General features: G+C 31.2%; 3 protein-coding genes across 4 annotated transcripts; 1 reads left to right on the forward strand and 2 right to left on the reverse strand.

Annotated features, from left to right (window-relative positions):
- Positions 1-2,390: 2,390 nt before the first annotated feature.
- Positions 2,391-5,412, reverse strand: UREF (urease accessory protein F). Of its 2 annotated transcripts, XM_090294304.1 has the most exons (3): positions 5,290-5,370; positions 5,162-5,202; positions 2,391-3,334 (listed from the first exon to the last, which is right to left on the reverse strand). In XM_090294304.1, the coding sequence occupies exon 3, from the start codon at positions 3,289-3,291 to the stop codon at positions 2,572-2,574; it is 720 nt and encodes a 239-aa protein (XP_090150430.1). In that variant the 5' UTR covers positions 3,292-3,334; positions 5,162-5,202; positions 5,290-5,370; the 3' UTR covers positions 2,391-2,571. The 2 variants fall into 2 exon arrangements, with proteins under 2 accessions (XP_090150430.1, XP_068485744.1); XM_068629643.2 differs by lacking the exon at positions 5,162-5,202 and having other exon boundaries at positions 5,290-5,412.
- ENA (DnaJ/Hsp40 cysteine-rich domain superfamily protein) lies at positions 4,036-4,677 on the reverse strand. Its single transcript, XM_068629644.2, has one exon. The coding sequence runs from the start codon at positions 4,675-4,677 to the stop codon at positions 4,258-4,260; it is 420 nt and encodes a 139-aa protein (XP_068485745.1). The 3' UTR covers positions 4,036-4,257.
- A 555-nt stretch (positions 5,413-5,967) lies between the features above and the next one.
- On the forward strand, positions 5,968-9,135 carry LOC137823468 (Pentatricopeptide repeat (PPR) superfamily protein). Its single transcript, XM_068628615.2, is given in 2 exon segments — positions 5,968-8,813; positions 8,816-9,135. Coding segments are annotated over 2 exon segments (2,679 nt in total). The 5' UTR covers positions 5,968-6,188; the 3' UTR covers positions 8,870-9,135.
- Positions 9,136-15,391: the final 6,256 nt, after the last annotated feature.

Here is a 15,391-nt window from a genome sequence, read left to right on the forward strand (position 1 = left end):
GTAACAGAAACCTGTTCAGTACATTCCAGAACTCACAGCTTTTTAAAGAAATCATAGCAACCTTCAAGAACTACATTTGCATGGCGGTGCATGATGAAACTTTGAATCAGACTCATGTTTACATGCAACAACAAAAAGAACTAACATAATATTAAGTCTTTATTCTTTATACTAATCACATAGATATCTTATGAACAGTTTCAACAGGAACATGTATATAACAGACATAGTTATAAATCAAGAAAGAATAAATGAAGTCAAGAAAGAAATATAACCATTAATTACGTACCTCTGAGGAAGAAGGGCAAAGTTGCTGCCATCATAATAAGAATAATGAAGATCATCTTTGTAGATTCGTTTTCACTCTTTCAGAACTGTGTGGAGAACTTCTATTGTGTGGAGAACTGGTAGATGTTGTATTTAAAGGAGTAATATCACTTCAAGATTCGTAATATAACTGTTATCTATAATAATATAATATAATAATAAGTGAATATGATAATTAAGTTTAAGTATAATAGAGAAAAAAATTAAATTTTAAACTTTAAACTAGTTATATTTTGAAATGGTTGTAACATAATGTATAAAAACTTTTATATCTTTTTCAAAAAATTTAATGAAAAATATGAAACTAAATAATTGAATTTTTTAATATTTTAAAATAAATAATGATATATCATTATGTTTCGTGGTTTAATATATCTTTAAAATAAAAACTACCTAATGGACTTGTGGGTTAGGTTAGTTAGTTTACTAAAAAACTGTAAAGATTTATTATAAAATTTTGGCAAGAGAATATTCAAATTATTGGTTGTTAAGATCTGTTATATTCTTCAAGTTCTTTAAAGGAGGATCTAACTCTTTTTTATCCACAGTTTTAGTTTAAATAATACAATGTTAAAAAAAATGTAAGTTTTAAAAAATGTATATTAAGTGAGGAAGTTAGAAAATATATTAGGCGGAGAAATTATAGTGTCCTGTTTTAATCATCAATTTTTTCATAAAAAAACATTTAATTTTTTAAATGAAAACAATCAATTTTTTTCGTGTTCATTCATCATAATACTTGTTTGTTTAAAAGTGAGATTCATTTGAGGTACTTGGTACTAATAAAATTGTAAGTCTTTTTCAAATAAGTAGTTGAATATTTTTATTTCTACTTAATTTAAAACTCAAACTCACACTTAAATTTTTATAGATATAAAGCATATAAGCAAAACATGAAAATGGTAAATGATTGTTGTTACTTGAGGTGTCAGCCTAGCTGAGATCTTAAGTGGCATAGTGATACCTAACATGAAAGCTTTTATTTAAAAAAAACAAAACATGAAAATTTTATTATTGCCTTTTATCTCTTATCATCTTGTTTAGATTTGTTTTTATTTTTTTTATATTTTTTATCTTTATCTTATTTTGTTTTGTTTTTATTTTATATCTTTTCTGTGTTTAGTTATTATTATTTTTTCTGTTATTTTTTATTTATTTATGTTTCTGTTTTTATTTTTATTGTTGTTGTTTTTATTATTTATATTTATTTATTTTTACATTTTTTTCTTCTCATTTTTAAGCATCAAGTGTAACTAACATTTGCATTAATTTTTTTTTAGGATTTTGTATTTAGGGTAGACACTTCAATATTATCTATGTGTTCACTACTAATTAATATTAATTGATTTTGACTTTTTTTATAATTATATTCTGCACTTTTTACTTTAAATTAACATGATTACATCATCAATAATAATAAATATATATATTAATTTATGTTTATAGGTTCAATTTTGATGTTCTTGTAGGATTTAATTTTTTTTTCTTCATTCTTAAAAAAAATTAAACTAAACATTTTTAATCTATTACTTTTTTATTTTTATTTTTATTTTGTAAAAACTCATTTTTTATTTTAAATATTAAAAATATTTTTTTAATACATTTAAAATTAATTTTATTTTATTTTTTTACTTTTAAAATGATGCTAGATAAAAAAATAAAAATAAAATAATGCTAAATAGAAAAATAAAAGTAAGTTAGAAGTGATGGAAGCATAAGAAAAATATCCAGATGAAGGAGTCATGGAAACATAAGACAAATTTTCCAACAGTTCACCATCCAAGGTGTGAAAAACTTACTTCTCCAAAATATAGGTTTGAATCTCTCGTGCACAAACTCAACTCGATGGTTCCTAAACTTATTTGCAAAATAGTTTATTAAAGTCACATAAGATCTCCCAAACTCAACTCAATATTCCTAAAATTATTTGTAAAATAGTTTATTCAAGTCACATAAGATCTCTCATATAGGATCAGGATTTGTTAATTAGATAATTGTAACATGGCCACATGTTTTCTTGCTGAATGCTCTAAGTAATGAAGCAAAAAGAATGCACCCTTGCGTCACGCATACATGATAACTATTAACTGACAAATAGTTCATAAAGAGATATCACATAATCCGCAGCAAAGTGAGGCGAGGGTAACACTGAAGTTAGAAAAAACAGGAAACCTTAAGCACATGACATAACTGATACATACATACTTCATCAAAATATGAAATGCAATATTCACAATTTGTCTTCTAAGATGAAAACAGTCTTGAAAACAAGTAACCATGGCAACCCTGCACAGTATCTAGCAGAGGCATTGTTTGGCATGCTTCTTCAGCCGCACGATTCATCCATTTTTCTAATATTACTTCCGCAATAGAAGCAACCTGATGCTGCAACAGTGCTGCACCAAGGGGTCCTATCAAATTTAGTCGGGTGGCAGCAGATATCACATCTCTAATTGTGATGAACATGTAAGCTCTCTGAGAACTAGCACTATCAAATCCCAGTGCTCCGCATACAAGTCCAAAGACAGGAGCATGATGAAAAGACACGGTACCTAAACCCAAAGAAGCATCTCTCATGGTTTTGAGGGAGGGTGCCTCAGAAAACACAGATGAAGCCACCCTCATTAGTGCGGATCCTTGCGAGATTGATGCCTTCCGACCCACTTCATTGGTTAGGGTAGCATCCAATATTTTGTCAAGCTTATGCCAGTTTTCCAAATTAGGCAACATGGAAGCTGAGTACACAAAAGGAAGCAGTAAGCTTCCTGTATTCTCCAATATATGGATAACATATGTCTTAAGATCATTGGAATCAGAAACTAAGTGGGTCTGAACGGCTGCTTCAAGGCCAAGCGAATGAGCAAATCCACCAGTAGGTAGAAGAGAATCAAGCAACTGCCATTGACTCCACTGTGAAAATGAGTCTGCAGAGCAAGATTTGTTGTGTCCTTCATTTATTTGCATTGCTAATCATATGATTCCAGCGCTGACCACAATTGTCTGATTACTACAAATGCCCAGAGCAATAAACCAGGTTTATGCATTCAATCTTGTAAAAGAATCTAAAAATATTTCATTATTAGATATTTTGAAAACAAACCATATTCGTAAGAGATAAACCTTTTGGGAAATTCAATCTGACCAAAATTGAATTTCCAAAAGGGTTCATGAACTTATCACTACCAAATGCAATAAGCTCACAGAAGATAGATGATATGCATCAGTATATTTCTACTGAAGATGCAGTCTGCAGATCTAGTATGACAACAACCTTGTGAAAGAAAAAAATTAAGATGTGACTTTGTCAAAAAAAATACTTCTATTATTTCAAAACCCAGACAACTCTCAGGGGAACCATAAAAACATGCCAAAGTTAAGATGAAAGAAGCTTCAATTCTATAATAACCAAAATCAAAGAAACGTATTTAATAGAGGACAGAAACTTCTCTCAACAAAATTTGAAGAAATAGCGAAAATTGACAAGTTCTTAACTTGCCTGGCAGGTCAATATCTCCACCAAACACAGTAGTACACTGGTTACCTTAGTAGGTTGAATTAAATGGTAGGAACATCCTAAATTTTGAAGATGCATATTAAATCCATTTTTAGTTACTCGATAGTACACAAATAAAAAGTAGGATAGGAGAAGTAACAGTAGCATTAAATGTGGACTAAGGTTAGAGACATCCTTGAAAGCTCTCCTGAAACTTAGAAGCAAGAAGAAAATACTTTAAATGATATTATTACCTACTCAGGTTACAACAGACAAACCTGCAAGTCAAGATCAAATTGCACTGGGATGTGAGACTTGGAACAATCTATATATTAAGTTTTTTCATACTGTGATTGAAACTAGTCATTCAGCAATTACAAGTAAAGCTGCTGCACCTAGACATTCTCTAATACCATCAACCGAGACAAAAAAAAAGGCTAAGACTTGTTTTCTTGGGATTGATTATCGCCCTGATACATGACCTGGAAGCCCATGATATACCTGTACTCTCCAGTCCCAAGGCAGCGGGAGCAGTAACCAAGACCGCTTCCACCACAAGTCCTACACCATACTGGCCATTCACCTTTCGGGAGCATTTCCAAATGAGTCTGGTTTGTCCTCCCCCTTCCACAACACTGGTGGCAATCAACTCTTCCACTCCCCTCACATACCACACAATGCGGATCCGGCTTCTTCCTCCTTTTCCTCTGAACATTCGACTCTGTTCTCACAACCCAACATGGCTTTGTGAGTGATAGATGAGGCAGCGGCTTGGACGACCGAGATGGGGGCAAACCATTGAAATTCGTGGCCTCAAATCGGACAACCGTAGATAAACTCAGTGTCCCAAAACCCATCAATGCCAGCAAAATTCCAGTGCCTACTCACTCCACTTTCACCAATGAAATCTGAAACAAACGAGGGTACCTACTTACTGTGGACTTCCAACAAACACAGTGATCCCTGATCAGTAATTCATGAACAAGATTAGGACAATTGCCTCTGAGCACTGTGACATTTAAGCATGCCGCCTCTTCCAATATAATATACTGAATGTTTCCATTACTCTTATTAACTCACCAAAATGGAGCATCATCCATTACCAAACACTGAAACCCTAATGAAAATTATCCTAATTACAGGGAAAACAAATGCCACCTATTGGTGAAAAATCGATGTTAACAGACCCAGGCCCGCTTAAATTTACAAAATTTAAACTTTTATGCTAACAAGGCAAAAAACTTATTCGTAGTTGTTCCTATCCCTCAATTCATGCCTTGCAAAATTCAAGATAACAGTTATTTGATCAAAGATTGCGAAGAAGGGATAAGGGAACGAAACCTCTGATGGGTACAACCCAGATGAGGATAAACATGACTGAGCTACAAAACCCAGAAAGGAATACGAACATATTGAAGAAAAAAAATACAAAAATTTGGAAATGAAAAAGTAGGGTATGCGAATTTTACCAGGTGAAGTCCAAAAACGAGAGAAATGGAAATGGGTTTCGATTTGAGATGTTCCTGCCAACACAGCATAGTGGATGTATAATATGAACGAAAAAAAATGAATAAATTTAAACAATCTTTTTCTTTTCTATAAATACAACTTTATTCTTTCATATTTAAAAAATTAAGCTATGTACTTGTGCATACTTTATGAGCATTATCAACCAAAATTTCTTAGTTAAGTAGTCATAAAAGAATCCATGATAATAATAACACTTTATTTATAAAACAAATATAATTATAACTTGAAAAAATTAAATTAGTTTTCATTGTATTACTTTAAATATGAAATAAATTAGACTAAAATTACAATATAAGTTCATTATTATAATAAATTAATAATTTCAAAAGATAATAACAACATAAGATCAAAGGTGTTATGAGCTTCTACTTAATCTTAGTCTCATTGTTTTAAAATTTATGGGCTTGATTTTTTTTTTATCAAAAGCATATTTAACCGTAAAAAAATATATTGTATAAGATAAAAATAATTCATAATGGGTGGTTAATTAATAACAAAAATATTAACATCTTGCATATGATTTTTTTTTACTTAATAATATTTGCTAAAGTCAACAGATTTAATCTCCTTAGGACTAATTTGTTCCGCCAATATTAGGGACTGTTCAAATTCGAAACCAATATTGGAATGTGGAGTGAGTGAAAAGAAGAGTGAGGAAATTCTAAAAGTTTGGTGAGTTAATTTTGTTTACTGAGAGAAGGTGAAACCCCCACTAAACCCAGAACTAGGAAGTGGAGGTTTTTTGTGTTAGGGGAGTGTCACAGAGACATATACACAAACACTTGGAGTGCAATGGAATCCTGAGAGAAGAAGAAGAAGAATCAAACTCCATTGATCCATGTCCACGATGCTACCAATCAAACATGTAACCAAACACCGTCTCAGATCCAAATCCTTCGTCTCCTCCATTATCAATCCTTGCACTTTCCATACTGCATGCGCTTCTCTCGCATCATCACCTTCTCCATCAACGCCATCAACCTCAAACTCCTCTCTGCTAACGCAAAACGACGTTGCATCCTCCTTCAAGACGTGGTTCGCGACGCGGAAGTTCCAGCTGGACCCCTTCGTCAACCGCATCTACCAAATCCTCACCGCCTCCGGGACCGACGACGACTTATCGGCCGCGCTCTCCGCGTTGTCCCTACCGCTCTCCGAGTGCCTCGTCCTCCGCGTCCTCAGCTACACCGCCGCCCACCGCGCCATCCTCCCTTGCCTCAAGTTCTTCGACTGGGCCGGCCGCCAACCAAACTTCCACCACACGCGCGCCACCTTCGTCTCCATCTTCCATATCCTCGTACGCGCCGACCACAAACCCCTCGTCCTCGAGTTCCTCGAGGACTTCCGCCGCCGCATCTTCCTCCACCACGTCCGTTTCCACGACATCCTCGTCGTCGGCTACGCGATCGCCGGGAAGCCCCAAAATGCGCTCCGCGCGTACGCCAGAATGCGCTTCATCGGCTTGGACCTCGACTCCTTCGCTTATCACGTCCTTTTAGACTCCCTCGTTGAGAAAAACTACTTCAACGCTTTTGACATCATTTTGAGGCAAATTCGTGCCAGGGGTTTCGAGAGTCACACCACCAATATCATTGTTGTTAAGCATTTGTGCAAAGAGAGAAGATTGGAGGAGGCTGAGGGTTTTCTCAACGGTTTGATGTGTCGTGGGGAGGGGTTAAAAGGGCCTGAAGTGAGTTTTTTGGTTGATGCTTTGTGTGAGAGTTTTAGGTTTGAGCGTGCGGTTGAGTTGGTTCAGCAATTTGGGAGCTCGGGGTTGGTTCCATTGGATCATGCTTATGGGGCTTGGGTAAAAGGTCTTGTTAAAGGTGGTAGGGTGGATGAGGCATTGGAGTTTTTCTCTCAGAAGAAGGGTTCTGAAGGGTATTCTCCGTCCACTGTTAGGTATAATATATTGATTTATAGGCTTTTGCGGCAGAATCGGCTACGCCAGGTTTATGATTTGTTGGTGGATATGAATGAGAGTTGCGTTCCCCCTGATGTTTTTACCATGAATGCTGTTTTGTGCTTTTTTTGCAAAGTGGGGATGGCTGATGTTGCGCGGGAGTTGTACAATTCACGGTCTGAGTTTGGTTTGTCTCTCAATCACTTGGCTTGCAAGTATTTGATACTTACTTTGTGCTGGGATGGGGGTGTTGTGGAGGCGTATAACGTTGTCAGAAGCTTGGTTGACCAGAGTTATTTTCCTGATGGGCGGACATTTTACACGCTTGCAAGTGCATTGTGTAGGGAGTGCAAGATTGATGAGATGAAAGAGTTGATACATCTTTCTGTGGGGCGGAATATTGTGCCTCCTGCCTCAGTGTATAACCAGTTCATATCTGCTCTGTGCCAGGCTGGGAGAGTGGAAGATGGCTATTTGGTACATGGGGAACTTCAGACTGTTGCTGCCAGGGCTTCGTATGTTACTATGATTAAGGGTTTTGTTAAGTCGGGTAGGGGAGATATTGCTGCTCGGCTTCTTGTTGAAATGAAAATGAAGGGAAATAAGCTGACCAATCCATTATGTAGAAGTGTAATTTGCTGCTTACTTGAAATGGATAATTCAAGAGGGCGCTTTTACAATTTACTTGAGATGCTCACTCGTTGTGAACATTCATGTCTCACTTATAACTTTTTCATCGATGGAGCTGGACATGCTCAGAAGCCTGAGTTGGGCAGGGAAGTATTTGAATTGATGCAAAGAAGTGGTGTTGAGCCCAATTTGCTTTCTCGTATTTTTGTGTTGCGAGGTTATTTGTTCAGTGGGAGAATTGCTGATGCTCTGAATTTTTTTAATGTTGTCCGCAACCAGGGTTTGGCACGCAAGGCGTTATATACTACCTTGGTTTCTGGTCTTTGCAAGTCCAATAGGATAGACATGTCACTTGAATTCTTTTTCACCATGTTCAGAGTTGGATTGTATCCAGGTCTTGAATGCTTTGAGCTTCTTGTGCAGAAGCTTTGCTCATTGCGAAGATATCATGAAGCAATCCATATTGTTAACGCATATGAGAAAATGGGACGCCCAGTAAGTTCTTTTATTGGCAACGTACTTCTTTATCATTCTTTGATTTCACCACAACTCTACAATACATGTGTTCATTTAAAAGGAGTGGAAGAGGGGGGATTTTCTGGTAATTCAGCACTTAGCTTGGTGATTGGTGCATTTTCCGGTTGTCTCAGAGTGAGCCATTATATTTCGGACTTGGAACAATTAATAGAGAAGTGCTTTCCACCTGATATTTTCACCTACAATCTGTTGCTGAAAGAATTATCCAAGAGTGATATGGACAAAGCTCGTTTGTTGTTTGCTCGGATATGTCAAAAGGGTTATAAACCTGATGATTGGACATATGATATCATGGTACGTGGTTTCTCAAACCATGGGAGGAAAGATGAGGCTAAGCAATGGCTTGAAGAAATGCTCCGAAAAGGATTTTATGGATTTGATCATAGAAAGCAATAGATATTCATTTAAGGACAATTGGTCAGTGTCCAATCAATGTGTTGAAGATGTAACATGGTTTACCCAATTTTGGTAAGGATATTATGATTTTTAACCATTTATTGGAAAATGAGCTACATTGGTTTTAGTTTTTCTGTTAAATTGTTATTCTTAAACAATCCTTGTATCTTTTATTCCCCTCCCCCTTTTTTCTTGTGGAAGCATTGGAAAATAAAATATGTTTCCACCTTGTATTATTTATCACACTTGGATTGACATTGGCTATGATATTTTACATAGCTTTAATACATCATCTTATTCTCCATACTTTATTGATGAAGTTAGACTGTTGATTCTTACCCTCTTTTACCGCTAGTTTATCACCACACATTGAAAAATAAAATCATAATTCTTGATTCAGGACACAAATTTTGCTAATTCTGAGTCTCAATAAAGTAGTTGTGGTTATTATCACTAATTACTGATTTCCATGAGGGCCTGTGGGTTTCATGCCGGTACCATATTGACCTTGGGAATTAGTCATTGCAACAAACAGTACAGCTATCGGGATTTGAAGAGATTGAATTTGCTACATACATCTACCTACCAATTTGCCCTGTGAGCTATCTCCTACGCATTCTTTCTTGTAAAAGGTATTATTTGTTGTGGTTTCTTTTGCCAATATTTTTTTTGTACTATTATTTTCTTCTGAAAAAATATCAATTGGTGCCTTTTGCTTTGATTTTTTAACTCGCATTGTGCTTGACTCCTTGTTCAAAACTTGCACTTGACGTTATGTTTTTTTGTACCTTTTTTGTACCTTCCGTGCCATCATCCATAGTCTCATGTTCTGTTATATATTATGTCAGATTCTTCAAAATTAAGATACCAGATTTGTTTATCCCAGACTTTTTTTAATTATTTATATGCTTTCTAGTTTCAACCTAGTAATAGTTAGGATAGCTCGGGTTTCTATTATTTTTGAAGCATGATATACACACGATGCATTATTTGACTTCTAGTCAAACGTTTTCTAGCCCCATTAATGATCCCTCCATTCACAAGTTAGGTTGAAAAATTGTATGTCATTGGTGAGGTATTGATTGGATTTGCATAGCAATGGTACTTCGTCCCGGTGTAAGCTCTTGTCTTAGCTGGCAGAATCTAGTGGAAAGCTGAAATGGAAAACTGGTCTTGTAGAAAGAAACAAAGGAGAGGAAAAAGGCTATGCAAAAAAGAGAGGAAGAAGACAATCAAAGAACTGATGTGGTTAAGAAAGCCATTAGGCCATTACGTGAGGAGAGGTCTGAAGAACTCAAGCTGTGATTAAGTAAAAGAACGATCTTTTTTCGAGTAAGTGTCAGAGTGGAGAGGATGAAACTAGCAGTGAAGCATGGCTTAACCTGGAAAGCGCATCAAATTTAAATTCTAGTTGTACCATAAGGGTCTAAAGAGTTGCATTTTTTATAACTTCCTTTTGGCAACAATTCCTGGTTTGGAATGTCTATGCATCATAGATTAGAGGTATTAATTGAGATGTTTGGATCTTGTGAATATGAAGAAAGCTGACAGGTACCACTAGGTATCTTATTACAGGAAATTGTACAAGACCCTCCCAAGAATCAGAATCACAGGTTAACTACTCTCAAACTGTAGAACACAGATCATGACGTATGCCACAAAATCTGAGAATACTCCAAACAGATTGATTAAATTTTAAATTTCAGAGAGATAGATTTCAAAATTGTATGAGATCAATACAGAATCTTGGAAATGTATATTGGTACGGAAATGTACTAATCCAAATCTACCAAAATGTACTGGTTTGAACTGTGATTGTGTAATTTTGCCATCAAATTGAGATCAAACAATAACTTAGTTTTTCACTTAAAATATTTTAATTTTTTTTTTCTAATCAGTTTCAAGACTTTACCAAAGATAAAGTTACTGAAATTTGATTTTAACTTTATTTTTTTATGTGCAATAAATATATTAAACTATTCTATATTTTACATTCTCTTTTATCTTGATAATATGACTTGATTTCTATTTGTTTTTTGTTTGGTTTCATCCTTGTTTTTTCTTTTAATTTTGTTGTCAAATTCTCTTTGTTAATTCTATCGTGCAAAATGGAAAACTCTAATGTTAGTATATAATGTCACTTTTTATTAAAATAAAAAGGTGATATATTTATAAAGACAAAAAATGTTATTAGCTGAACTTAAATGATTTGTTTTTTACAAAATGCGTAAACAATAAAAAAGTAACATTTATAAAGAAAAACAAAAAATAGCGTATTTATGAAAGAGTAGAATAAAAAGTTATATATTTAAAAATCATATTTAAGTGTTATATTGATATTGAGTAATTATAAATTCTGGTTTTTAAAATTTTAAAAACATATAAAAAAATCATAAATTTTAAAAAATGACTCAGTTTTAGTTATTTAATATTATAATTTACATATATTAGTATCTAACTTAGTTTATTTTATTATAATTTAATTGTGTTATGTATATTTTTATCATGATAAAAAATAAATAATTTAAATATATTATCGTAAATAAGTTATGTCAAGATTCATTCAGTTTGAATTTATAAATTTAAAATATATAAGTAAAAACTAACCACTAAGAGGTTAATAATAATTTTAAATTCTGCATACTTTATTTATTTATTTTAAATACATGAATTAAAATAATAATTTCAATTTAGTTATAAAAATATCATAAGCAAAATTAAATTTAAAAATTTATATAACTCTATAATATTCTTAAAAGAAAAATAGCCTTCTATGTGAGATAACATAACCATTAATTTTTCACTCAGTCATAGTGAAACTTCTTATTATATGCATGACACATGGAACAGAAATAAAAACAAATAAGGTTTATGTTAACCAATGGACTTTATAAGAATTTCAATCATTTGAAAATTTAAAAAATTAAACCAATTAAGGTCGGTACTCAGTTATTACAGATAATCAGTAAGTACCAACTAAGTACATCAATAAATTTATTTATTTTTATTTAGATTTATATTTATTCCTCATAATTTCTAGATGAATGGATGAAGAAGGAAATAGAAAACATAATTTTTTATTTTTTATTTTACTTTGGTATATTTATATATTATTTGTGTTTTTTATGCAACCGAGAGAAAGAAAAAGGAGAAATATCTAATTTATAGGTCTAGTTTTTATTTAATTTTTTTTATCTGAGATTATAGTCTCAATTTTTTTCTGGATTTTAGTAGTCACTTTCTAAAAAATGTGTAATTTTTAGTCTAATTTACATTTTTTAATATATTTATTTATATTTGAATTATTTAAATTATTTATCAACGGTACCGTAAATACATATAGTAGATATAGAGTTCAATTGGATTAAAAAAAAAAAAAAATCATATATAAAATTAAGGATTTGATTAAAATTGTAGATTATTTTAAAATGTTGATATTAAAATCTTAAAATAAATAGGAAAAATAAAATTAAGGATTTAGTTCTCTAAAATATAAATAAAAAAACTATTTTTTTAAAATGAAAAATATAAAATAACTCAATGCTTTCATAAGAAAAAATCATATAAAAAAGTTAACCACGGTAAAGAGTACTATAAACCGTGACAATAAAATGACTTTTCTTTCTTAATTTAAAAGGTAAACAAAATATATGAAATTTATCAGTGTAAATTTAATTACGTTTCAAAATTAAATTAAATTCTATTTATATTTATTTTTTAAATGTTAGATATGTTTTTTCAACCTTTCTAATATTTGTAGTAAATAAATTATTAAATTGAATCCATATTAAAAATTTATTTGTCCTATAATTAACAATAATTTATTTTAAATTATTACAAATAATCAGAAAGTACAAAGTTTAAATTAAAAACAAAAATAAATTTTACGTTAATGGACTGTTTAAATTAGAAAAAAAAAATCAATTTTATGTTAATCGTTAATCGGACAATAATTTATTTCAAATTATTGCAAATAATCAGTATAAATTTCAAATTAAAAACGAAAATCAATTTCACGGAAAAATATATTTAACCCTTAAAAAAAATTAATAACTTTCTTTAGTAACTATTTTAAAATCACAAGTAACTAGTTTTAATTGTTAATAGTATAAAATATATAATATAGTGCGACATAGATATATAATTCCAAAATGCAGTTTGACATGAAATTAAAATTAAGACAAAAGATGAGAAGGAAAAAAACCATAATGGTTGACTATTTTTCATTGTGTGGCACTTAATGTAAACAAGAAAATTACCAACCCATCTCATCTTCCTCTTTTTCTCTATTGCTTCATTTTTCTCTAACCTCATTATTGGCCAAACTATTAACAAGTATTGATGGAAAATATAAGTGGCCAAAATTGTTTGGGTAATACATCTTCTTCTTCTTTTGCTATGATGAACATATGCCACAAATACAAATTTTAATTTGAATAACTCATGAGAGGAAAGAGTAAAGACCACAAAACCAAGTCCAGCAAAGCTTCTACTATTAATGGTGAATATGTAAAATCAAAGTCCTTCATCACTTCATAGTAGTCATTACCACTCATTACCAACAAAGTGGAGATCAACAATGTGACTATGTAGATATGTGTGTCAACAAATCATAGTGCTTTTCATAACTATTCAAAAACGTGGGAGACCTTTGCAAATGTGCCTTAGCTTGCATTATAGGATAATCTATCAATGTTCAATTCAATGTAAGACTTCTTTTATGCATTCTTTTTTTAATATGTATTTTAACCTTAATTATATTTAAAAAAAGTCAATTGTTTAATAATAAACATGTTGAAGATCTCATATCAACTAAAAAAAAAAAAACTTCATATTATATAAGTGGGTACAAACCTACCTTATAAGTCCATTTTACAAGATCATTTTACAAGATTGAGTTAGGTTTAAAGTCTATATCCTAATATGATATAAGAGTCATTTAGAGTCTATCCCAGTGATAGTTTGTCTGGCTCATCGTGTCATTGGACCAACAACTAATTCATATTATATAAGTGGATGTAAACCTCACCTTATAAGACAGTCTTATAAGATTGAGTTAGACTTAAAGTTCATTTCCTAATATGGTATAAGATATATTTAGAGCCTAGCTTAGTGATAATTTGTTTGATTTATCAGGCCATCTGACCGACTAGACATAAGAACAATTCATATGATATAAATGACGACAAACTTTACTCTATAAGTTAGTTTTATAAGATTAAATTGAGTTTAAAATGCACTTCTTAATATATAACATGCGGTTACTTTCTAAGATATTGATGATAAGAATATATATTTTTCAAACAAAAATAGTTTCATAAGGAAAAATTTCAATAAAACCCTAAAATTACATGGTTAAGAAACTTGAATCCTACCCCCATTTTTTATAAAGCAAATGTAGTCTTCACTGGTTAAGTATGATCAAGACAACACGATTAATATATTTAGAATTTTAAACTTAATATTAGTGATTAAACTAAAGTATCCTACATATTTGTTTAGTAATGTCTATTCAAGTAACTAAATCAACAACATGGATTTTCATTGTCTTGCATTAATTAGTGAGTCGCATGTGGACAATTACAAAAATACATTGTACACTAAGAATTTTTGTTTCTTGAAAATTCAGTAAAAAGTGCAATCTTGCACTATTGAAAATAAAGGTACACCTAGTTTGAACTTAGGTAGTTTCAATAGTGGAGAAATGAGTAGATCACACGTTTTTTAAATGAGAATGAAAAATGTCACATACACATATAACATGACAAGGAAAATAAATTTTTTTATCATATAATAAAAATATATGGTAAAAAATAGATTTAAGAAAACTTGTTTTCAAATTTAGTGTATAGTTATACAATTAACGATTAGTTTCTTTAGCATGAGAAGTTTTAATATTAAATTTATCTAGCAGGGCACCTCGAAAAAATTAGAAGAACACTAATTTTAGTTTTTAGTTTTCTGCTGGTATTGGTGTTACACCAGTTCATCACCTGATAAATAGTGAAAGACTTAAATGTTTAAAGTTGGATGGAGTAGGTGTATCTTTTGTTATGATAATAGTCTCAATCTCAATGTTAGGTTAGTTATATGATTTTGGAAGTGATCTTTTGATTTTATGTTGTTTTTGGGTATGGTATACACTAAAAAGAATTATTAAATAAAATTTAATTTTAAAAATTAAAATAATTATTAAAACATAAAATAATTAGTTATTATTTGACTAAATTAGATACTAAAAAATTATTGGATTCTAAAATAGGTTTTATTATTAAAATAATTTTATAAAATAGTTTCTAAATTAATATTTAAAAAGATATAATTATTTTGTATTTTAAGTTAGTTTTTATTAATATTTTAGAAACTAATTTATAATATAAAATATTAATAATTAATTTAAATATAATTTAATTATTTTATAAATTTTAATAATAACACTTTGAATATTTTTTTCATGATAAGAGGTATCGTGTAAGGTTTGGTTAATGTTCTCTTCTAGATTTTTTTTTGTTGATTTTTTGTATCAACGTCGAACATTAGTTTAGATTCTCAAATATATTTAAATAATTTATTGT

This window comes from Phaseolus vulgaris, chromosome 8 (genome assembly GCF_051622355.1).
Source record: "Phaseolus vulgaris cultivar YP4 chromosome 8, ASM5162235v1, whole genome shotgun sequence".
Lineage (NCBI taxonomy): Eukaryota > Viridiplantae > Streptophyta > Magnoliopsida > Fabales > Fabaceae > Phaseolus > Phaseolus vulgaris.

Bases quoted from the DNA above. Each gene is read 5' to 3' on its own strand.
- UREF (XM_068629643.2), bottom strand. From the start codon at position 3,291: ATGCAAATAAATGAAGGACACAACAAATCTTGCTCTGCAGACTCATTT.
- ENA (XM_068629644.2), bottom strand. From the start codon at position 4,677: ATGGGTTTTGGGACACTGAGTTTATCTACGGTTGTCCGATTTGAGGCC.